We start from the raw sequence: 24,077 nt of genomic DNA on the forward strand, positions 1-24,077 counted from the left end.
AACCAGGAGCCCACCAAGAGTCACCTCATTAGAACAGAAGATGTTCCTATCACCCAGGAAATTCCGAGGAATTTAGGAGTTCTGTGTCAGGAACTGGGGGCAGAGACCAAATATATGTTTCTTATTATGTCACTGGGAGGTAGTTGTTAGACTTTCTGTTAGATTGGGTTATGTTATGCATTAATAAAGAAGCATATATATTATTATATCACACAGTTTTCTAAAAATTTTTTTGATATCTGTATTTCAGTGTAATTTCTTTGCTTTGTAATCTTATGTATTTTTTAATCGTGGTAAGCTATACATAACATAAAATTTACCATTTGAACCATTTAAACTGTACAGATCAGTGGCATTAGGTACATTCACAATGTCGTGCAATCATCACTACCAGCCATCTCCAGAACTTTTCCATCTTCCCAAACTGAAACTGTGTACCCATCAAACAATAACTCCCTATTGCCCTCTGTCCCACCCACCCCAACCAACCACCATTCTACTTTCTGTCTCTATGCATTTGACTATTCTAGATACTTCAGATGAGTGGACTCGTACAATATTTGTCCTTTTACGTCTGGCTTCTTTCACTTAGCATAATGTCCTCAAGGTTCACCCACGTTGTAGCATGCATCAGAATTTCATGTCTTTCAAGGCTGAATAATATTCCATTGCATGCACATACCATTTTGTTTATCCATTCATCTGTTGTTTTGAGTTGTTTCCACCTTTTGACTATTGTGAATAATGCTGCTATGAACATGCGTGTGCAAATATTTCTTTGAATCCCTCCTTTCAGTACTTTTGGGTATACACCCAGGAGTGGAATTTCTTGATAGCATGGTAATTCTATGTTTAATTTTTTTGAGGAATATGTATTTATTTTTATACATGAAAAATATTCTGAGATAAGAAACATACCAGGGGCCCGTTATACGTTATTTTGGCATGCCTGTCTCAGCCACCAGATGGGGGACTTCTTGACAAGGGCTGCCCTGCTCCTTGGGGCCCCTCAGTTAGCTCTTCCAGAGGTGTAGTAAATGCATTCAGCGCCTAATGGGCGAAGTCAACAGAGAGGGAGAGTTAGTCTTGAGGATGACTAATCAAAGGTGCCCCAATTCCTACCTGTGCCTCTTCCTAGATGTACAATAACCTGAGGCAAAGTAACCTTCTTAGGCCCTGGCTTCCCATCCATAAAATGATCTACATCATCGGATTAATTTCCATCATGAACCTACAGCCTAGCTTTTAGCACAGTGCCTGGCACACGTTAGGCACTCAACGGTTTTGTTCCTGTTACCTGCGGGAGCAAAAGAAAGGCCTGGGCAACCTGCCTGGAGGCTTCTGGCCCGAGGTTGCTGGGGAGGGGTCGGGAGGCCCTCCCCTTCCCTGGACCACCCTCCAGGCTGGCGCAGGAGTGCACAGGGAGGGGCCGGAGGCTACGTTCCAAGCTCCGGTACTAGCGCCGCGAACCCGCGCCTCAGGACCGTCCCGCCTCCCCGGGGATGCATCGTCTACCGTCCCCTCCTTGCAGCCTCGGGAGCCCAGCGGTCCGCGGGCGCGCGCCGATCTGGGCAGCAGCGGTTGGCCCTCCGCGCCGGCGGGCGGCGCTAGTCCGGACCCGGCTGGGGGCGGTGCTCGGGCAGGGCTGCTCTCGGCGGCGGCGCACGACCGTCCGAGGGGTGGGGACGCGGCGGCGGTAGCGGTGGCTCCGTGTTGCCGGAGCCCGAGCGCGCAGGCCCGTCCCGGCGGGCGGGCGGCCGGGGCGGGGGCGCCATGTGGTTCATGTATGTGCTGAGCTGGCTGTCGCTCTTCATCCAGGTGGCCTTCATCACGCTGGCCGTCGGTGAGAGTGCGCGACCCCGGCCCGCGCGGGCTCCAGCTGTGGCAGCTGTGCTCGCTGGGGGTCGCATCACGAGGGCGCCGGAGAGAGCCGGGAGACCCCCGCCCGGTCCTTCCGGCCTTTGCATCCCCCTTCCTGCCCCGCCTGGTCCTGCCTCTCCTCCTGACCCCAGTAGCCTAGCCTGACCTCGGGTCCTTCCAGGAGTCACAGAGTCCGCCCCAGCGGTGCCCGGGAGTGGCTGAGTCAAGTGCCCCTTGCCCGCGCATGGCCAACCGCTGCCGCGCCCTCTGTCGCGGGGCCGACCGCACCGAACTTTTCCCAGACACCTACCCCCGCCCTTTCGCCTCGGGCCCTTGGTGCTTCGCACTCTGACTTTGACGGGCTTTACCTTTTTGGCTAGTTCCTACTCTTGATCTCAGCTGAGACTTCACCTCCTCCGGGAAGCCCTCCTTATGGGGTTTGACTTGTCCTACTGGGATAGTCTGACTCCCCTTCCCACTCAACACCCCCCACCCCCGCAAAGCTGGTCAGGGAAGGGACCTCTTCTGTCTCGTAGTGTACTCAGCTCTCAGCCCAGCACCTGGCGCATACTAAATGCCAACGGATATTTATTGAATGAGTGAAAGAAATTCCCTTTTATGGGCCAGAGGTTAGGTTTGTGCTGAGGCATCAAATACAGGTTTCCATTCACTTTTATGAAATCTCTCCTTAGTTGCCCTGACAAAGTTTTACTTCCGACTTGGGAGGGTAACACACGGATTGTTTGGTATGTTCCTTACTTAATGGAGTCGTGAAAGGTTGAGTGGAATCCAGCTGCAGAGAGAGGGGTGATCAGGATGGTGGGAGTGACCCTAGCTAATGTTCTCCCTGCTTGCTTCCCCCCGCCAGCGGCCGGACTCTATTACCTGGCAGAACTGATAGAAGAATACACAGTGGCCACCAGCAGGATCATAAAATATATGATCTGGGTAAGTGGCAGTTTTCCCCAGGGTCCCCCTCACTCTTGCCCTGCCTCAGAAGGAGGAAGTGGGGAAAGTTTGGCCTGGGTGATGAAACCTCTGTCCTTGCTGTTTCCTGAGAGTACCACCCCCTACCTCCCTGCCCTGTGCCTTGTCCCCTGGGTCTGCTCTCCTGGGCCTAGGTCTTCCCTGCCTCCTTCCCCAAGTGGCATCGCTTCACTGCGGGCCTCGTTCTTGGTTCCTTAAGGCGAGAGCTGAGTGCCCATTCTCTGTTGACAGGACTGTGGCTTTGCCTTTGTTTGACCGCCTTCAGTGGTCTTAGCCCCTTGCTCTGCTTACAGCATTTAGAACTGAGAGGAACCTTAAGGACAGTTTTGAGTACTTGTTCATTGCCCTCTTTCTAACTGGATCAAGTGACTTGTTCTAAGAGGGAGACACCTTCCCTGCCCCAGGCCCTGGCCTGCTCAGGGCTTGTGGAAGGCTTCTCTTCCTGAAGACACAATCCTTGCCATTGATGTCCAAGCCACAGGAGTGACTGCTAGTGGATAGATTTCTGCAGCTGCAAGAAAGGCTGGGGAGGGGCTGGGGGCAGCCACTTCCACTTTGGGCATGGCCTGGGGTAGGGAGTTAGTGGTGGAGACAAGACCATAGCTCTCAGCTCTGGGTTCAGAGGCCCAGCTCATGGGTGTTGGTACAGGAATTAGACCTTCATTCAACCGACTGCCTGCCTTTTGTTGAGCACTGACAGCTATAAGTCCTTCAGAACAATGTTTTTCAAACTGCAGGAAGGATTCATTATTGGGTTGTGCAGTCATTTCAGTAGATCATTATCAGCATTAAAAAAAAAAGGAATGGGAAAGACTAGAATTGAAATCTGAACTTTGATCATGTATATGTACATGTGTTGGGGTCACAGTGTAAACTATTTTTCTTACTGTGGGTTGCTGTCAAACAAACTTTGAGATTAAAAAGTGCTGCCCTTTGGGAGCTGAGAGACTAGCTAGGGAGGTCAGAACTGTGGCTGTGAAACAAGGAGAGACTGAAACATGAGCAGAGTGTTGCCCTGAGTAGGCTGGGGGTTAGTGAGTCCAGAAAGGCTGCCTGGAAGAAGCTCCCCGCACTGTGTGCCTCTGGTTGTTTTCAGTTCTCCACAGCTGTGCTGATTGGCCTCTACGTTTTTGAGCGCTTCCCCACCTACATGATTGGTGTGGGCCTCTTCACCAACCTTGTCTACTTTGGCCTCCTCCAGACCTTCCCCTTCATCATGCTGACCTCGCCTAACTTCATCCTGTCGTGCGGTGAGAGGGGACATAGTTGGGGAGGCAGCTGAGGTGGTTGGATGTGCCCAGCTCAGTCTAGGGCACTGAAAGGGATATAAAGAAAAGAGGCAAACCACTGAGGTCCTCCAGGAGGCCAGGCTGATTGGAGGTTGGGGTTCTCACACATGAGCAGCCTAGAGCCCACGTTGGCTCTAGTGACTAGAATTTGGGGGGCTGGGATACTCAGAAAGGGAGGGCTTTTCTAGGGAGGTAAGTTTGACAAAGGGTTTGAGAAGGGAAAAGAGGTGGGTTGGCTGAGCAGTTATAGCCCGTAAGAAACCACTTGGCCAGGAAAAGCCCAAAGCCTTTCCCTGGCCTGCACGCAGCTCCCCATCCAGTCCTCTGGCCCAAAGTCATGATTAAGACGAGCCTCCTGGGGCTCTGGGGCTCCCTGCAGACAGCTGCCTTGGGTTTGACAGACCCCAGTGTTCGGAGGACCCTGGCCTTCCTGCCTTTGCTCTGCCACCAGTTTCTGACCCCGGGGAGTCATTTCCCCTCTCTGGCCTTAGCTTCTCCATCTGTTCAAAGATGTTTAGGAGACTCATTTGGCACATAGATGCTATAGTTATTCTCGGAAAAGGTTCTAGACAGTATCTGGTTACCGGGATTGCCTTTTCTCCCTTTAATCATTACTGGTCATCATAGCCTTTGGTCAAGATATCAGATTGATTGGGGTTTCTTAGATCTGCTTTTCTATTTCTGTGAGAGAATCTGGAAAGAGACTGTTATTCACAGGAGGGCACAGTGTTAAAGCCAGGACTGAGTGCCTTGGTGTGATTCCACCAAAGGATTTGTTCTGCGGGGATTGGTGTGAGGAGTCCTTCCCTGGAGACGAGGCTCCTCTTGCATCTTCCCCGGGGGGGAGGGCGCTCCCCAATCCCCCCACCCGTTGGGGAGCTCCCTTGGCTTCCCTTTGTCACTCCCCTGACTTGCCCTCTAGATGCCTGGGAGAGTTTTTCTGAAGATCTGTGGGTGTCAGGTACCATCCTATCTTCCAGTACGCCCTCGCCCTAGAGCGTGGCTAGGAACGGCAGAGCTGTGGTTCTCTGCCTTAGAAGGGGAGAGGCAAGAGAGGAGAAAAGAGGAAAGGTTCGTGGCAGTGGGCTGTGAGGTGTATGTGAGGGGTGTTGGGTGTGAGGGGATGCCTTGTTCTGGTGCCTGCCCTTCACCTCACCGTGGGAACCGGCAGGAATGCCTGTCTCTGAGCAGTGAGTCCCCAGGATCTCTCTCTGAATTTGGCTGCATGCTAAGGAGGTGGTGGGATCCAGAACATACCAGTTCACACCAGTGAACCTTATCCTGAGGACGGACCCCTCCCCCAGAATTTTGAGGAACCCTAAGATTGCACTGCAAACTGTCTAGCAAACACCCCGTCTGGAGTGGACTCCTTGGGAGCGTGTGCTCTGCACGCCCGTGACATCCTCCCACACAGCCCTGCGGAGCTCTCTTCAGGACTCACGGCCGCTAAAGACCAGATCAATTGGCACCGTGCTTTGGAGTGTGTAGCACTGGAGTCTCATTTTTATAATATTCAAAGAGTGTTTTACCTACTTCTAATTGGATTCATGAGTGCCCTCTGCAGCGGGCAGGTGGGGGCTAGTTCTTCCATTCTAGCAGACGGGAAACTGGCTTCTGGAGAGTAGTGCGCTTGGCACGGAGCCATACTCTGAGCTGGGTGTGAAGTCAGGACTAAGACTCGGCTTCCAACCTCCAGGGCCTTGTGAAGGTTGAAAGTCTGCTTTATGTTATCCGCCCTACAATAAATGACTCTTCATTCCCTCAACAGGGCTAGTGGTGGTGAATCATTACCTAGCGTTCCAGTTTTTTGCAGAGGAATATTATCCCTTCTCAGAGGTAAGAAGTATTCAGTACGTCATCAAACTACTAACCGGGACAGAGCGAGTAAAAGGGACTTGCATGATTTCTTTGTGAACTTGGCTATGATTTGAAACACTTTATTCAGGGATGACACATCTTTTTAAAAAATGGTATAGATGATTTTAGAAAGCAGTGAGGATGAGGAGCAGGACCCCTTTGGCTGAGGTGGGGAGGACACTGCTGTCTCCCAGTGAGTCCTCTGGGGCTCCCAGCATCCCAGCCTAACATCCTAAGGTCAGGAGGGGGTGGTGGGGTGGCCTGGTCTGACGCAGACCTCACAGGGCAGGGGGGTGCTGCAACCCCGAGCCTTGCTACTCCAGCTTGAACCCCTGGGGAAGAACAAGGTCACTTCTCTAGGGAACATGGGTCATTCATGGTTTTGCCCTCCATCTGCCTTCTTCGGTTCAGAGGAGTTGCTTGTCCTAGTGACCACGATTTGGGGATTGTGGCCACGCGGTCATCTTTGGTCTCCACCTTTCCCCACTGAATTTTCTCCATATCTGGGGGTGTCCTGTCTCTGCTTCCCGGGCCCTGGTCCCCTTCAGAGATCAAGTGTGGGGCACGCTTGACCGCCTCTCTAAGATACATGGTGAGCACACCTGGCCCAGCCTTGGCATCTCCAGGGGCACCCTCATCTCAGTGTCTCTGTTGCCAGGTCCTGGCCTATTTCACTTTCTGTCTGTGGATAATCCCGTTTGCGTTCTTTGTGTCACTGTCGGCTGGGGAGAACGTCCTGCCCTCCACCATGCAGCCCGGAGGTGAGAAGGGGTTTGTAAGGTGGGAGGTGTGGTGGGAGGACGCCAGCAAGGCCTGAGTTGCTAGGGGAGCAGGAGCCCGCCCTGTGATGGAGACACTTGGACTCTGGGTGGGCAGAGCTGTGTTCTCTCTCTCTCTCTCTCTCTCTCTCTCACACACACACACACACACACACACACAACACACCCACACACACACCCACACACACCCACACCCACACACACACACGCACACACTCATCTCCCTGCCTGTGTCTCCACAGATGACGTGGTCTCCAATTACTTCACCAAAGGCAAGCGTGGCAAACGCTTAGGGATCCTGGTTGTCTTCTCCTTCATCAAAGAGGCCATTCTACCCAGTCGGCAGAAGATGTACTGAACTTCTGCGGAGGGGATGCTGGGGCGAGATCAGGAGGGTCAGGCCCCTGGGCCTCTGCACTAGGTGGGGCCGGGAGCTGGAAGGCACCTTCCCCCAGCCCTGGCCCTCCTTCCCTCGACTCCCCCGGAAGTCCCCATCCCCACCATCCTCAGGAGGCTCAGCTTGGCTCAGATCTGATGCTGCCAGAGGCTGAGACCTCAGAGGGCGCCAGGGAGGATGCGGTGCCTGCTTAGCCAGGAGGCCGTGGTCCACCTGAGTGTGCAGAAGCGGAGCTCCTGTGGCCCTCCCGCCCCCTCCTGTGATGGGTCCGGAGTTCTGGCTCAGCCAGGGCAGGCAGGGCAGGGGCCGTGAAGCTGGAGAGCAGACAGTGGTAACTGCTGTGAGCAGATGGCCATGGGGAGGGGCCGTGGCTTAGCACTTGCAAGAGAAAGTTTTTGCTGTTGAACTGTGATTTCTGTCCAAGTGCTGATTCCCGTTTGAATAAAGATTCTAGGTGGCCCTGTTTGCCTTAATACCCTGAAAGTTCATCTTCCTTTCTTCCTGCTGACCTTCCGCCTGGACTGGCTTTTCTGCGCCAGGGGCTCCTTTTCTGGGTTTGGGTCTTACCTTTCTGAAGGGACTGTTCTTGTGGCCCTTAGTGGGAAGGGGACAGAGATGAGGAGCCGAGCCTGGAGTGGGAGGCGGGGGGGGGGGGGAGGGGAGTGGGGATGGATGCAACCTTTCTTAATCCCCTTCTCTCTCCTTCCATCTCTTCTTTCCCCAAGGCTCCGTGACTGTCAGACTGAGGGCAGAGAGGGGATGGTGTGGGACTGGGTTAGATTTTTCAGGAGAACATGTACAGTATCCTATTTATAAGTCTTCCCCTAGGGAAGAGGAGTGGTTTCTGGCTGAATTCTATCTCAGGCTCGAGGAGAAACATTAAAAATCGGCTTCCTGGCAGCCTGGGCTACAGCCTGTTTTGTAAGAAACGGCTGGTGAGAGAAGCTGTTTGTCATCTAAGAGCACACAAGGGCTGGCCCTCTCTTCTGAGTGGTCTTGACTTCTGGGGAGGTGATCAGTCTTCTAAAAAGGCAGGCCAGGTCCTGGGCACAGGCCAGCATTTGTTGACCTTGCATTCCAACTACAGTGCCTTGCAAGTACTCAGCAGTACATATGCGAATGAAGTCCCCACGAGAGCCATTACGGGACATGTCCTATACCTCAGAGCAAAGCAGACAGGTGCAGAGATGGACTGCACACATGTGGTACCTTTCAGCCACAGGGAAGACCTCTGTGCTTGAAAATCTTACCTCTACATCCAGCCTCAAGTCCCACCACAGCCCTTCATTTCCTTGGGTTTAGCATTCCCATTCTCTTAAAAATACCAGCCTTCCCCTTTCCTGGGGAGGAGCCGCACACTTTGGCCTCCTCTCAGTGGCACGGAGATTGCCAGGCCCTTTTGTCCTATGCAGACAAGGGAGGACAAGCTGGAGGACACTGGAGGCCAGTGTCCTGACTGCAGGCCGGCAGCTGGCCTTGCTCTCCCTTGCTGTCCATTTCTTTGTTTCTCACCCCAGTGGTGTGGCTTTGCCCTCCATTCACTCCACTGCCAGTGTTCTGGGGGTTGCCAGTGTCCTTGTGCTAAGTCCAGCGGACCCACTTCATATCTCCTCTTTCTGGGTCTGTGCAGCATCGGGCAGGGCTTGTCACCCCCAGCGTCCCGAGCACTTCCGTGGCTGGTTCTCCCTCTCTGGCTGCTCCTTTCCGGGTCCTGTGCAGGCCCCTCCACTCACCCCCTGCGCAGTGGGGTTTCTCAGGGTTCGGTCGTGGGTTCCCTGGAGGAGCTCATCCGTGCTGATGGCTTCAAGGAATTGAGAGCTGACAGCCAGCCCCAGCATCCCTCCCGGTCCTCTGAACCACAGTTCTGCTGCCTTTGGGCACACAGACAACTCTCATGGCCCAGATAGCACTTGGTGCCGTCCTTTGCAACCTGCCATTTTTGGGTACCTGCCTTGGCCCCAAGATCACTCAGGAGCCCGACCAGAAACCTGCTTTCTCTTTCTGCCCTGACATCCAGTCTCTAACAACTGTCAAGTTTACCTTCTTAACATCTCTTGATTTGAGCCACTCCCACTGTCAGCAGCTTTCACCTGGATTATTGTGACAGCCTCCTTCTGCTTCTCTATCCCGCAGCCAGAGTTGTCTTTCTAATGCATGGTTGATCCCGTCACTCCCTGGCTTACAACCTTCCATGGCTCCCCTCTGTCCTCAGGATGAAGTCCAGACCCCTTAGCATGGCTTGTGAGGCTCGTGGTGTCCCGGTTCTTGCTCGCCTCTCTGGCCTCATCACTTGCCACCTTGCATTCTGATTTTCAGCCTCCTGTATCCAGAGATGCCACTTTAATTCCCTTTCTTCTGCTCACCTGAGTACCTTCTCTGTCAGTTCTCAACTTAGATTTCACTTCCTCCAAGGAACTTTGAATGTCCCCTCTCCCTCCAGAACACCACACAGATCACTCTGGGCTTACTTGCCTGCTTACTGGTTTATCTCCCCATTAGACTGTAAGCTCCTTGAGGGCAGGGATTGTCCTTTAATTTTTGTATCAACCGTGCCTAGCTTGGCACCTGGCACATAGAAAGTACTCAATAAATGTTTGTTTAATGAATGATTTGTAGTGGTGTGTACAGGGGATAGCAGGGGACCCCGGATAGCTTCCTGAAGAAAGTACACGTGCTTTCAGTCTCAAACTGAAGCCATACGTCCTCCCTCCCTTCTCCAGAAGGGCTGCCTGTGCCTCCCTGTACTGCAGAAACCCCAGTGGCAGCTGGGAATGAAGGATGGCAGCCCATAGTGGCAGGGAAGCCAATGGCAGGGTGACACATTAGCTCTTTTCCTCCCTGTTCTGGATCTGGAGATGCAGAGTGAGGCTCAGAACCTGCAGCAGGAAGGACTTAATATGAACAAGAGGCAGAATTTCCCAGTGGTCCCTCATCCTGGAATCCTTGTCCCTGGTGAGCTGTTGGGTGTGAGGAGGGGAAATGGGGACAGCAAGGTGTCACTTTTACAATGGTAGGGCCCAGGATAGAGGAGGATCCCCACTCTGAGCCTTGGGCTACTGCCCTAACTTGGATCTCCTGGGGGGTCCAAGAGATTCCTTTGTGGAGAGAAGGGAGACCTGGGAGCTGGGTTTTGTCGGGGAGGGGGGCTCCGATCCTTGAGCTTGGGGGTGGGCAGCCTGTGGGCGCTCCCCCTTCCTCCCCATCCGTACAGAATCACCACACCTCAGCCTTCACTGGGCAGCCTCCAGTCGGGACGCTACCAAAATAAGTTTAAGTGTGGGGTGGTTTGGGGGAGGGCAGAGCGGGGAGCCCTTGATGGGCTCGCACAGCTGCCAGGAAGCCTTCGTCAAATGTCTCTCGCAGGTTCATGCTCAGAGTGTCGGTCCAGAAGGCGCCATCACCCAGGCGCCGCTTCCGGGGCACCTCTCTCATGGTGACAGAACAGAAGCCCTGGGGCACCTTCATCCTGCACGGCTGCACCGACGGGTACAGCTCGCGGATTATCACCTCTAAAGGCAGCCGGGGCACAGGCGCCACCTGGTGGCCGGCCACCGTGCGCAGGAGCGCACCACCGTGCCCGTCAGACCTCACCTCGAGGAAGCAGCGGAAGTCGTGCTCCGGCCTGGGGTCGGGATGCACGCCCAGGCGGATGCCCTGCGGGTAGCCGATCTGGGCGGTGGGGGACCTGACAGGGTTGTTGCTGAGATTCCACACCTTGGGCCGCCTGACCATGGGCTGCTTGCAGGTGGGTATAGGCATCACGGAGGGCTGACTGGGCTGCAGCGTCTGTCGCAGGCGCGCCTCTCGGGAGGGGTAGACGCTCTTGAGAGGCCCCGGTGCCCGGTGCTTGGGGGTCTTGGAGAGCACAGTGGCCTGGGGTGGAGGACGGGGCGCTCCCTGAGTGTTGCGGATCAGGGATTGGCCTTGGGGCAGCAGCTTGCGATGTAGCCACTTCTTGAAGTCAGCTTCTCTCAGAATTTGCTGCTCTTTCTGCAATATCAGAAGGCACAAGATAGTTCTGGAGGGCTACTCCCCCTGTGCTTCTGTGGAAGGAGGCCCGGTGGCTGCAGCCCTGGAAACCTCAGGTTTCTGACTGAGTAGATACCTTCCTGCCTCCAGGGAGCCCAGAGTCTGATGAGAGAAACCCCTGCCTGTGGGAGCCCTTGTTCTGATGGGGAGACAGCCACTGCCTGGAGGGGGCCCCTGGGCTCATGGGACAGACAGAGCCTTTCCCATAGGAGAGCCCTCCAATCTGATGGAGATACAGCCTCTGCCCTAGGTGAGGTCTCCAACTTGAGGGGGGAGACACAGTCCTTGCCCTGTGGAAAAACTTGAGTCTTAATGGGGGAGACCAGCCTCCACCCCCACTAAAGGAGTTCCCAGTCTGATGGTGGAGACATGTCCTGCCCTAAGAGAGTCTCTGGGTTGATTGGGAAAAAGGCAAATGAGTGATGCAGACTTATCCTTGACCCTGGAAGGAGAAAGCAGAAAAGTTTGGAAGGCTAGGAACTGGATGGAGCTAATCTGGGCAGGCTTCTTGGAAGTGGTGGGCCTTGAGTGGTCAGTGTAGGGAGAGAGACAGTTTTGGCTGGCTCTCCAGGCTGGGTGGTGATGCTCTCTGTCCTTGCCTCCACTAGAGCTGAACCTTCAACTCGTTGTCACAGAACCGACCCCTTTCCCCCTCCCCGTCTCAGTGTCTCACTTCCCAGACTGTTGCTAAGCAGTCAGGTGGTTTGGAGATTGACCCAGCTTCAGATTTAGGCTCCGATTAGGCTAAGCCAATCATAATAATTCCATCAGCCTCGCCCCAGACCTAAGTCAGTCAACACATGGCTTTCTTTCAGCTCTAGAGATTGGAACAAGAATGGACACATGATCCAGTTGAGGCCAATAAGAGATAAGGGGAGATCTTCAAGGGGCTTCTGGGAAATCTTAGAGCCACAGGAACAGATGGGCTTTGCCTCCTCTGGATACATACATGACTATGAAGGCTGGGTGACGCTGACAACAGAGGATAGGACAGGGAGATTTGGCGAGGAATGCAGCTGGGACAGAGCTGGAGTACCGGATTTTGCCAGCCCCGAAGCCCTCCCAACTCCTGGATCCACTTAGGATTCCCAGCATCTTCTTTTGGGGTTTTCTGGTTCTTACATCCTATGTAGTTATACCTGCTTAAAATCCTTTATTCTCCTTTTCTGTCCCAGCTGAGGTCTGACATTGATCTGGGCCCCTGCCGGGTCTCTAGCTTGTCAGTCTCCAGCTCACATCTGATTCCCTGGCTGTACTGAATTTGCACTTCTTGACAAACTCCATGCTCTCATGTGCCCCTATGCCTCTCCACAGGGCTCTCTGTTCCTTCTACCAGGTTAGTCCTTTCCTGATTCTTCATATGGCCAACCGCTGCCCACCTTTAAAGAGTCCTCTTGGGCATTATCCCTTCGGCACCCTCCTGGAGCGCTCCTCCTCAGAGGAGCGGGCGAGGGAGGCTCTTTCTGGGTGGGACCACTTCTAGCCACTCTTCTAACTAACTGCGCATGTGGGTCCCTGCCTCCTCTGCTCACACACCTGGACGGCCGGTGCCCCTGCCCGTCCTACTGGCCCTACCCCTTACCTGATACTCAGTCAGGCAGTCCTCCTCCGTGAGCGCCAGCTGCTTCTTGAGCCTCTTCAGTTTCGCCATCTCATGGGCAAAGTCCTTCTTGTCCTGTTGCCACATGGCATCCTTCAAGAACCTGGTCCCGAGGCGGGGGGGTGGGTGTCATTCCCCAGTGACTGAGCTTCGCCCTGGGCAGGGAAGACTGGCTGCTGCTGAGGGCCTGGGTGGGAGTGGGCAGAGCTGCCAGAGATGAGATGAGCGAGATGACCCATCCGCACTGCCCGAGGCCCCGCTGGCTGAAGCGTCTGAGGGATCACCACCCTCCTGCTGATGAGCTGGGGCCTCACGGCAGTGCTAAGCCCCAGGGGTGAGGCCCTGTGGACAGCCCTGGGAATAGCATCTTGGGGAGAGGCCCCCTCTGCAGATTCACCCCCAGACCCTCCTCTTACATGCTCAGCTCTGGGTGAGGGCCCTGGGGAAGGGAGACAGGCAGGGGTGGTTCTCACAGCCTCACCGGGCACAGATGCGGTGATTCCATATTTTGCAGTAGTCGATGGGCTTGCAGCCCCTGGCATCTTGGGCATGAACATTGGCACCTTTCTGCACCAGGACCTTCACACAGCTCAGCAGGCCCTCGCGGGCTGCCAGGTGCAGGGGTGTGGAGCCGTTGCACGTCTGACTGTGGAGGCCCCCGCCGGGGGGAGGAGGGCAGAAAGGAAGGACCAAGGGCATCTGCCTGTCAGATAGGTGAGCCAACCAGCTTCCAGGCTGCTCTGCCACCCGTCCACTGGGTGACCCTGGCATGTCCCTTCTCCTCTCTGTACCTCAGTTTCTTCAATTGTAGAAGGAGGGTTTGGACTAAATGAACAGCAAAAGTCTGATTATGGGGTATGTGACCGTGAGGAAATGCCAGAAGGAGAGCTGGTTGGCTGGAGCTCAGAGACCACTAACCTCATCTCTCCTTAAACCACTCAGCCCTCCTGCCCCTTCCCTACACCTAGCCATGGCCCACAAGGCCTGCGTGGCCGGGGCCCTGCTTCCTCCCCAACTTTGTCCTCTGACCTTGCCTCACTCTCTCCCAGCATGGCCTTTACACCTCTGCCTGGAACACTTTTCCTTGGCTTTGCTAGGCTGGCTCACCTCTCCATTCTCTCCTTAGAGGTAACTGCTCTTCCCAAATAGATCTCCTCCCTGCCCGCTTTACTCACCACCCCACCACCCTGTTTATACCCTTCATAACCACTTACCACACTCTGTCATTTTGTTCATTTATTAGTTTGCTAATTGGCTGTCTGCTCCTGCACTAGTATATCAGCTTTACGAGGGCAGGGACCATTGCTGTATGTTCACCATTGTATTCCTCAACTCTGGCCCAGCACTTAGCACATTACATGCTGGATAAGTATTTTGAATGAATGCAGTCTCCTATACGCCATCCATGCACTTTCCATGCATTTTCTCAACTATCACAATAGTCTCACGTGATAGGCACTGTCATCCCCCCAAATTTCAGTTGAAGACACTGAGGCAGTAGTTCCCAAACTCTGCTGCAAATGAGAAATAGCTGGGGACCTTTTGAGCCTTCCAGAGTCCAGGCCACTCCTCAGACCAATTAAATGACAACCTTTGGATTGGAACACAGGCATTGGTATTTTTGAAGCTCCGCAGGTGATTCCAGTGTACAGACAGGTTTGGGAACCAGAGCACTGAGGCTTAGGGTTGAGTGACTTGCCTGAGGTTTTTCTGTCTGGTAGCAGGCAGCAAAGCTGGGACACGAACTAGGTCTGTCCTCTCCCCAAATCTCTTAACCACGACACCATGTGGGCTCTCTGACTGTTCATGTGGGAACCAATCCTTGTCACCCCACAGCCCCTCTGCCTGTCCTGCTTGGATCTGCCTGCCTGGAAGTGGGGTTCTTATCTGCCCAGCCTCCAAGCCACTCTCCCCTCATAGGCTGGACTCACGTGTTGAGGGCCGCCCCTTGCTTAATCAGATAGTGAATGCAGGGGAGGGCCATGGTCTTGTTGTCACTGTGCATGACAAGGTGTAGAGGTGTCTGGCCATCGTTGGTGGGCAGGTCCGCGGGAAACTTGTACTCCTCTACCAAGACCTGCAGGCATGCAAGCCTGCCGCTCTGGGCTGCAAAGTGGATGGCAGTGAAACCCTGTGGGGGCCAGAGGAGGCAGGAAGAGGCTGAGCAGGACTGGCACCCCAGGGCCCACAGCCTAACCCAGAGAGCAATTTCTTGGGGTTACCCTCCCCCTCTTCTCTGTGCCCCCGGGGAATCGCACGTACCCCTTTCCCACTCCCGTATCGCTCACCCTTCCCCGCTCCCCCAAATGGCCTTCCAGACGGTCGGAAGGTGAATTAGGACCATCTCCCCAGAAAAGGACATCTCCGGATGCTCCACTGTCACTCTTCGCCAGGTAACTACTACGTACGGAGCTCTCTGTGGGGTGGAGACGATTTCGGTCCCCGCCCCTGAGCTCCGAGGCCTTACCTTGTCATCGGCCGGGATTTCCCCACGGTGCCGATTTAGACAGAACCGCAACCATTCCAGGTTGCCCAGCGAGGCCGCGAACAGCTCGTGGTAGCGCCCGATCGCCCTCTGGTCCCACACCTCGGCTAGACTCACGGAGCTAGAGCAGGCGCGGGGAGGAAGGCGGGAGTGAGCCGGGCAGCGGCGGCCTGCGGGGCCCGCGCGGGCCAGGCCCCCACGTGCACGAAGGCCTTTCTGGAGGCCGGGCCATGGCGCGCTGCGCGGCAGGGCAATGGGGACGCGACCGTCGTCGAGGGCCCCGGGCACCTCGCAGGAGGCGAGCCTGACCCGGCCGACCCCCGCCGCCTCACAGCCGGCCGCTCCGGGAGCCCCGAGCGATTTCCCGCGCCCCGACGCCCGCACACCCGCTCCCAGGCCCACCTGGGCCGCCGGGCCGCCGAGTCGCCGCAGCTGGCCGACACCTGCTCCGCCAGCCGCATGGGGACGACCCCTGAGAGGCGCTGCCGCCCGCGGGGTGCCGCCCGCCCGCCGAGGTTCCAGCTCGCGCTCCGGGGGGCGGGCGGGCGCTCTCGGGCGAGGGTCGCGGTGTCGGCCCCGCTCGCCCCCTCGGCCCCGGCGCCGCCCAGCCTGCCACCCCACCCCCGCGGCCCAGTCGTCCTGGAGACTCGGCATCGCACACACCCCACACTGAAAGACACGTAGCTTTTGTTTATGATTATAAAATTGGTTAAGTGCTGATTGTAAAAAACAGAAAGGACAATGAGGATATTAAAAATCAATCTCACCACCCACAGAAATCACGGTCTATTACTCTATGTGTATGCATATTGTATACATTTTTGTGCCTCTTTTCATTCAGCGCTAAATTATGAGCTAGCTTCCATTGTCAGTCCACTTACTAAACGTGTATTATGACGCAACCAGAGCCCAGCATCGTGATGGATGCGCTGTCAATTTCACATGTGCTGCAGAAAACTAAATGGCTCATTTCTGGTTGTCTTCTTAGGATGGATTCCTGAGAGTAGAATTACTAAGTGAAAGGGAATGAACATTTTTTAGCTGTTGATATATGTTTCCAAACTGCCCTCCAGCAAGGTTTTCAATTCCCTTACACTTCCACCTGAAGTAAAACAGGTACACTGTAAATCAGCCACGTGACTTTGGTCAAGTAGCCAAGCAATAAATGTTGCTTGAATCAGTGTTAAGTGTTACTGAACCATCCACATTCTCACCCCTTCTCAGGGGAAACAGACCGCAAACTTATCAGAGGGCTACTGAGGCCCCAGGGTCGACTCTAGGCTTATCTGGCCACACCACCCACTTCTAACGACCTTCTTCCCTCTGCACCGGACTTCCCAGTGTTTCCCCTGGGAAGGTCTATGATGGAGGGAGGAGGGTCTATTATGGCCACAGTGACCTGCAAGGAGAGACAAAAATGCAGATTCTCCAACCAGAAGGACCTGTCCCCCTTTCCAGGGAAACCTCCTTTTGTAGCCCAGTTGCCTTCCAATCCCAGTGGTCAGAAGGAGTCAGCACCTCTCCTGAGCACCTTGGAAACCAGCAACTGCTACTGGATATTTGCCCCAGGTGGGGCCTTAGCAACTGGCTTCAAAGTAAGATAAAGTGACAGTGCTTTGCAGGGACAGATTTTGAGGATTTCCTGGAAGCTGAGGGATTCTTTGGGCTGTTGCTTTTGGAATATGAGGATCCAAACAATGGCAGCAAGACCTTATGCCTGTGTTGGGGTCGGAGGGTGTATCTCAGGACCTCTTCAAGTAAACGCTCTCTATCTTCACCTGGGGTATCTTGCGGTCTCTATAGAGGTGGTTGCAACCCTGGCTGTACATTGGAATCACCTGGGGGGGGGCGGGAATATCAGTGCAGGGGACTTGTGCCTAGCGATTCAAATTACAAGTTGACCCTCGAACAACGAGGATTTGAACTGTGCAACGGGGGTTCATTCATACACACATATTTTTCAATAGTAAATGCTACATGGTCCCTGGTTGGTTGAATCTGCGGATAAGGAGGAACCACATTTATGCAAGGCCAACTCAACGTTATGTGAGGATTGACCCCCACGTTGTTCAAGGGTCAACTAATTGATCTGGTTTAGAGCCTGAGCAGTTGGTGTTTTGTAAATTTCTCTAGGTGACTGTCACATGCAGCCAGGGTTGAGAAGGACTTTGAGGCATTCCTGCCTCAGTCCTCCTCCTGAGGAGGCCAGAGGCTGCAGGTGATCCTGAGGAAAGAAGGTCACAGAGTGAGGCAGGGGCAGATGGGAGGAGAGGATGGCTTTCACCCTAAAGACCCCTTGGCCAGACCTAGAGCCATGCCGCTGGGCAGACAGTGCCTGATGGAACAACAGAAGACAGACCACGGGGAGGGCAGATGGCAGAAAATGCCCAGAGGGGGGGGATTTCCTCTCTGGAAAGGGATGGTAAGGGTATATCTCCTGAACAACTGGTTTGACAGCCTCCAGGCAAGGGTGATGGAAGGCGGAGGGAAGAGGCAAACCCGGAGAGAAACGGAGACAGGCCCTCAGAGCCTGCTGTCTCCACATCCTGGTCCCATGCCCAAGGCCCGCTCCTCATTGCTCCCTAAGCCACTCCAAGATCCTTTTGAAGCTTAAGCTATTTTGGATTGTTTCTATCACTTTTAACTGAAGCCTGACTAGTAAAATCTTCCTGAGGTTAAATTCTCCATAGGAACAAATAATTGGGACCAGTGGGGTGGTCCCTGGAAGATGCTATGTGGGCCAGGGCACTGTGGAACCCCAGAGGACATTGGGACCAGTTCCTAAGGGGTGGGTGTGCTTTGAACGCCAGGACTCGTTGGTTTGAGCGGGGGCACACTCACTTGGGCTAGGGCAGGAGGAGGCTGGCACTTTCACTGTGGCCCGGCCGGTGCTAGCACATTGTCTGAGGATGGTAGTAGGACAGGGGATCTTGGCTGCAAGCAGTTGAAGTCCTCGAGTGATGGGTCTGGTTTCTGGCTGTGGTGGTAATGGCATAGGAAACAGGGCTGACTGATTTTGAGGTATCCAGCTGTAGTTGTGGGAGGGAGGAATAATGCTACCTTGATGGGGTAAACACTCCCATCTGCGGTAGAAAGGAAGCTTGAAAGACAGGTCCTAAGAGGTAGGAGAGGGAATGCCTGCCTCTTGAGACCAGATTTGGAGAAAGACAGGAATCTGGGTGCCTATCACACTGTGAGCGTGGAGATCGAGTCTGTTCAGGACAGGAACCCCAGAGAGCAAGTCATATCTCTTAACCAGATTTCCAAGTTGTGTGCCCACTTTCTTATCTGTTCTCCCTAGTACTCTCAATGAAGGTGTCAAATCGGAATGAATCCTTTGCTTCAGCCTCAGAGCAATTCCAAAGGATCTGCAGAACCATAGCTGGGCTGGTGTTTTCACCCCGCCACCGAGTGTCTCAGAGATTGGAGGTTATCATGAAGCTTTCAGTAACAGGGAGATGATTTAATCAGGCTAACACCTGAGTATCATGCTTAATTCTAACCATCCCAGAAGGGATCTAAAATGTAATTCTAATGCCTCTTGAACTGCTGAGAGCTAGAGTGAGTTTGTCTCAAATCCCTATGCCCAGCTTCCACTTCTGGAATGGTAACATGAGGCCCTCTGTTGACCCACTGTCCTACCATAACTGGTAAAGATTATTTTACAGACCAATTGTAAAAGTCTCTGGAAATTTTCCTAAGGGCATACAGCAAATGAAGAAACTTATTCAAGAAAATCTACTAAATCTCAGCAAGAACAGTGAGCGTCTGTGGCACTTAAGCTACAACCTTCTCCCTCCCTTCCTCTCTCCCCATCTCAGAGCAATGACTGAAGCTCTGATCCAGGTGAGTGTGGCCAAGAAAATGGGGCTCCTTTTCCCCTCAGCTCCCAGTCAAGAGATATGGTATCTCACTGAGAGGAGCAGGCTGCCAGCATCTCACCAATGCCTCCTTTCTCTGCTCCAAGTTGTAGAGGCTAAATTCCTGGTGAGTGTAGTCAAAAGATTGGGGCTCTCTTCCTTCACCCAGCCCTCACCAATAGGGCAGAGGCTTCATTTCAGGCATGGCAGTCTGAGAATACTTATCACCCTTTTCCCAGCTTACATGCTCATGGGGCAGGGGTTCTGTGTTGGGAGAGGCTTACTGGCAACCTAAATGTCCATCGACAGGATCAGAGGCTACCACCAGTGCCCAGAACCCTGCTCACAAAGCTGGATGTCATTCTGAGAGATATGAGCCACTGTCCTTGCCCTAAGCTCCTCAACAGAGACTCAGAGATTATGCCCAGTCAATCCATAAAAACTAAGAGCTCTGAAGCTCTTCCCTAAATCACTGACTTTAGGGAATTCCTTGGCAGTCCGGTGGTTAGGGCTCCATGCTTCCACTGCAGGGGGCACAGGTTCGATCCCTTCTCTGGGAACTAAGATCCCACAAGCCACAACCCCCCCCCCCACACACACAAATCACTGACTTTATTTGGAACAGAGCATGGGGACATACAAACTTAAGAGTGCTCTGAAAACAATGGAGATTTTGGTGGTAAGCAATTAAAAACAACAAACTGTAGGCCAGCTAGTTTACCAGAGAGAACCAGGGAAAAAGAAAGCTTAGAAGAGCCCTCCTGGGGTCAGAACAAACCTCAAAGAATGACTTTAAAAACTACCTTCACAAAGGGACCCAGGTTTAATTGAATTGGACCCTAGAGCAATTTATGCCCTAGGGCATTGTTGACAATAGAGCAATAAGCTGACAATTAGTGGAACCTAAAAGTTGGGTATGATACCAGCAGAGACAGCCAGTTTAACAGAGTACTCAGGGAAAGAGACAGTCTGAGAGAGTCCTGCTAAAACTAATGCCATCCCAGAGTTACCTGCATATATCCAGGGCTGCATCCTCTTAGCAGTCATTTCAGAGGCTTCACATTGAGGGGGAAAAATACTTCACTAACATATTCCATCCAAGTCACTAAATGAATAAACAAGAAAACAACAACAAACAAACCTTGGAGAAGGGGGTGGGAAAATCAGTATCCACAGTTGCTACAATATATTACTTAAAAAGTCCAGTTCTCAACAAAAAATTATGAGACATACAAAGAAACAGAAAAAGTATGAACCCATAAGCAGGGGGAAAAAAAAAGCATACAACAGAAATTGTCTCTGAAAGGGCACAGATATCAGATTTAACAAACCAAGATTTCAAAACAGTTATTATAAGTATTTTCAAAGAACTAAAGGAAACCATACTAAAAAGAATTAAAAGAAAGTATGACAGTGTCTCATCAAATAAGGAATATCAATAAAGAGAAATTATTTTTTTAAAAAAGAACCAAATGAAAATTCTGAAATTGAAAAATACAATAACTGAAAAGTTTACTAGGAATTCTCAAGAGTAGATTTGAACTTGCAGAAAAAAGAATCAGCAAACTTGAAGATAAGTGGATAGAGATTATGTAATTCAAAGAACAGAGATACAAAAAGAGTGAAGAAAAATGAACAGATCCTCAAAAAAAAAAAAAAATACATGTGGGACATCATTAGGCACACCAACATACACATAGTGGGAGTACCAGGATGAGAAGTGAGAGAAAGGAGCAGAAAAAATACTTGAAGAAGTAATGGTTGAAAAAGATTAATCTACACATTTAAGAAGCTCAACAAACTTAAAGTACAAAAACACAAAGAGATTCACACCTGGGCAATCATACTAAAAATGCTGAAGACAAGGAGAAAATTTTGAAAACAACAAGAGAAAAGTGATTCACCACATACAAGGGGATCCAAAAAAGATAAGCAATTGACTTCCCATCAGAAATAATAAGGTCATAAGGCAATGAGATGACATATGCAAATGCTGCAAGAGAAAAACTGTCAACCAAGAATCTTATATCCAGCAAAACTATCTTTAAAAAATGAGGATGAAATAAAAACGTTGCCTACACCCCCCAAAAACAGAAAACAAAAACTGAAATTTTTTTGCTAGCAGCCCTGCCTCACAACAATTACTAATTGAGATTCTTCAGGCTACTAGCAAGTGACCCCATGCCATAATTTGGATCCTTGTAAAACAAAAACAAAGCAAACAAAAAACCCAAAGAGCACTGGTAAAGGTAGTTATGTACTTATAAAAAACAATATAAATGTGTATTTCTTCTCCTTTTTCTCTTAACTGATTTTAAAAGAAATTGTATAAAACAATATACATATAATTGTACTGTTGGGCCTATAACATATAGAAACATATTTCACAATAACAACACAAAGGAGGTAGATGGGAGCAAAGCTGTATGGAGTAAGAAAATAAGTAAGTAAGATTTTAAATATTTATTTATTTATTTATTTTATTTTGGCTGTGCCAGGTCTTCGTTGTGGCATGCGGGATCTTTTTTAGTTGCGGCATGCAGACTTCTTAGTTGCAGCATGCGAGCTCTTAGTTGCGCATGCATGCGGGGTCTAGTTCCCCGACAAGGGATCAAACCCAGGCCTGCTGCATTAGGAGTGCGAAGTCTTACCCACTGGACCACCAGGGAAGTCCCAGAAAGTACGATTTTAACTTGAATCCACAGGAACAAATGAAGAGAAGCAGAAATTGTAAATTAGAAAATTAGTATAACAAAATCTATAAACATATACTGTTCTCAGCTTCTTTAAAGGATGTAAAATTACATAAAGCAATAGTAACAATGCATATGTAATGTATACAGATTGTAATATGTATAATAATATTGCAATAAAGTGGAAGAGAAAATAGAGATATACAGGACATATAGGATATCCAGTATCTCCTTGGAATTAAGTTAATGTAAGTCTAAAATAGATTCTGCTAAGGTGAGATTGTATATGGTAAGCCCTAGAGGAAACACTAAGAAAATAAATAAAAAACAAGAGTTTAACTCATCATTAACAGAATTAAAATGTTACACTACGAAAGATTCACTTAATGTAAAAGAAAGCATTGAAGGAAGAATAGGGGAACAATAACAACAAAAAAGACACATATAGAAAATGAAAAGTAAAATGGTAGATGTACATCCTACCATATCAGAAATAATAGTCAATATGATTGGATTTAACAATCCAATCAAAAGACAGAAATGGTCAAGCTGAATAAAAATCAAGATCTGACTATATGCCTTCTACAGGAAATATATCTTGGGTTCAAAGATACAAATAGGTTGAAAGTAAAAGGATAAAAGGAAAGAAAAAGTTATATTTTGCAAACAGCAACCATAAGAAAGCTGGAGTGGTTATACTAGTATCAGACAAAAAAGACCTTAACACAAAAAACTGTTACTAGAGCTAAAGAGGGACAATTCATAATGATAACAGGGTTAATCCATCAGAAAGATATAGCAATTATACAGATATGCAATTAACAACACAGCCCCCAAAATATGAAGCAACAACTGACAGAATTGAAAGAAGAAATATACAATTTAACAATAACAGTTGGAAACTTCAACACCCCACTTTCAACAATGGATAGAACAAGGAGACAGAAGGAAATAGAAGACTTGACAAAACTATAAATAAATGACTTAACAGACATCTATAGCACTCTCCAACCAAAAATAGCAGAATACACATTCTTCTCAAGTGTACATGGAACATTCTGCAAAATAGACAACATATTAGACCATAAAAAAAGCCTCAATAAACTTAAATAAATGTAAATTGTACAATTGTGTGTTCTCTGACCACACTGGAATGAAATTAGAACTCAATAACAGAAAGAAACTTGGGAAATTCACAAATCTATGAAAATTAAGAAACACACTTCCAAATAACAAATGAGTCAAAGAATAAATCACAAGGAAATTACTTTGAGATGAATAAAAACAAAAGCACAGCATACCAAAACTTACTGGATGCAGCTAAAGCAGTGCTAAGCAGACTTTTTTTTTTTTTAACATCTTTATTGAAGTATAATTGCTTTATAATGGTGTGTTAGTTTCTGCTTTAAAACAAAGTGAATCAGTTATACATATACATATATTCCCATATCTCTTCCCTCTTGCATCTCCCTCCCTCCCACCCTCCCTATCCCACCCCTCTAGGTGGTCACAAAGCACCGAGCTGACCTCCCTAAGCAGACTATTTATAGCTGTCAATGCCTATGTTAAAAAATAAGAAAGATCGCAAATGAATAATCTAAAATTCCACCTTAACAATGTAAAAAGAAGAGCAAAGTTACCCAAAGCAAGTAGAAGGAAAGAAAGATTAGAGTAGAAATTAATTAAATAGAGAATAGAAAACAGTAGATAAAATCAACAAAACTAAAAGATGATTCTTTGAAAAGATCAAGAAGACTGGCAAATCTTTAGCGAGACTGACCAAGAGAAAAAGAATTATTACTAAAACAGGAATTAAAGAGGGGACATTACTACAGACCTAACAGAAACAAAAAGGATTACAAGGGAATACTATGATCAATCATTTTCCAACAATTTATATAGCTTAGATGAAATGGACAAATTCTTCTTTTAAAAAAAATTTTTTTTTAATTAAAAAAATTTTTTTTGGCTGCACTGTGCAGCTTGTGGGATCTTAGTTCCCCGACCAGGGATTGAATCCAGGCCTGGCAGTGAGAGCACGGAGTCCTCACCACTGGACCCCCAGGGAATTCCCTGAAGCGGACAAATTCTTAGGACAAAAAGTACCAAAATAGGGACTTCCCTGGTGGCGCAGTGGTTAAGAATCCTCCTGCCAATGCAGGGGACACAGGTTTGAGCCCTGGGCCGGGAAGATCCCACATGCCATGGAGCAACAAAGCCCATGAGCCACAACTACTGAGC

The 24,077-nt window shown here is 50.6% G+C and overlaps 2 protein-coding genes across 2 annotated transcripts; one reads left to right on the top strand and one right to left on the bottom strand.

Annotated features, from left to right (window-relative positions):
* Window positions 1-1,668: 1,668 nt before the first annotated feature.
* On the top strand, window positions 1,669-7,642 carry TEX261 (testis expressed 261). Its single transcript, XM_007175539.2, has 6 exons — window positions 1,669-1,843; window positions 2,729-2,808; window positions 3,944-4,097; window positions 5,905-5,972; window positions 6,652-6,754; window positions 7,015-7,642. Exons 1-6 carry the CDS (start codon window positions 1,774-1,776, stop codon window positions 7,128-7,130), a joined length of 591 nt encoding a protein of 196 aa, XP_007175601.1. The 5' UTR covers window positions 1,669-1,773; the 3' UTR covers window positions 7,131-7,642.
* Window positions 7,643-10,439: 2,797 nt separating this feature from the next.
* Window positions 10,440-15,937, bottom strand: ANKRD53 (ankyrin repeat domain 53). The gene is made up of 5 exons (XM_057558691.1): window positions 15,266-15,937; window positions 14,730-14,929; window positions 13,280-13,444; window positions 12,781-12,901; window positions 10,440-11,159 (listed from the first exon to the last, which is right to left on the bottom strand). Exons 1-5 carry the CDS (start codon window positions 15,935-15,937, stop codon window positions 10,440-10,442), a joined length of 1,878 nt encoding a protein of 625 aa, XP_057414674.1.
* Window positions 15,938-24,077: the final 8,140 nt, after the last annotated feature.

Source organism: Balaenoptera acutorostrata, chromosome 12, assembly GCF_949987535.1.
Source record: "Balaenoptera acutorostrata chromosome 12, mBalAcu1.1, whole genome shotgun sequence".
NCBI lineage: Eukaryota > Metazoa > Chordata > Mammalia > Artiodactyla > Balaenopteridae > Balaenoptera > Balaenoptera acutorostrata.

What these genes read in the sequence shown, in the direction of transcription:
- TEX261 (XM_007175539.2), top strand. Translation starts at nt 1,774, where the DNA reads ATGTGGTTCATGTATGTGCTGAGCTGGCTGTCGCTCTTCATCCAGGTG. An exon ending in CTTCATCACGCTGGCCGTCG is followed by an intron (nt 1,844 to 2,728) that starts GTGAGAGTGCGC and finishes TCCCCCCGCCAG; the next exon opens with CGGCCGGACTCTATTACCTG. An exon ending in AATATTATCCCTTCTCAGAG is followed by an intron (nt 5,973 to 6,651) that starts GTAAGAAGTATT and finishes CTCTGTTGCCAG; the next exon opens with GTCCTGGCCTATTTCACTTT.
- ANKRD53 (XM_057558691.1), bottom strand. Translation starts at nt 15,937, where the DNA reads ATGCCGAGTCTCCAGGACGACTGGGCCGCGGGGGTGGGGTGGCAGGCT. An exon ending in AAATCCCGGCCGATGACAAG is followed by an intron (nt 14,930 to 15,265) that starts GTAAGGCCTCGG and finishes TGGCCCCCACAG; the next exon opens with GGTTTCACTGCCATCCACTT. An exon ending in ACTGCCTGACTGAGTATCAG is followed by an intron (nt 11,160 to 12,780) that starts GTAAGGGGTAGG and finishes CTGATATTGCAG; the next exon opens with AAAGAGCAGCAAATTCTGAG.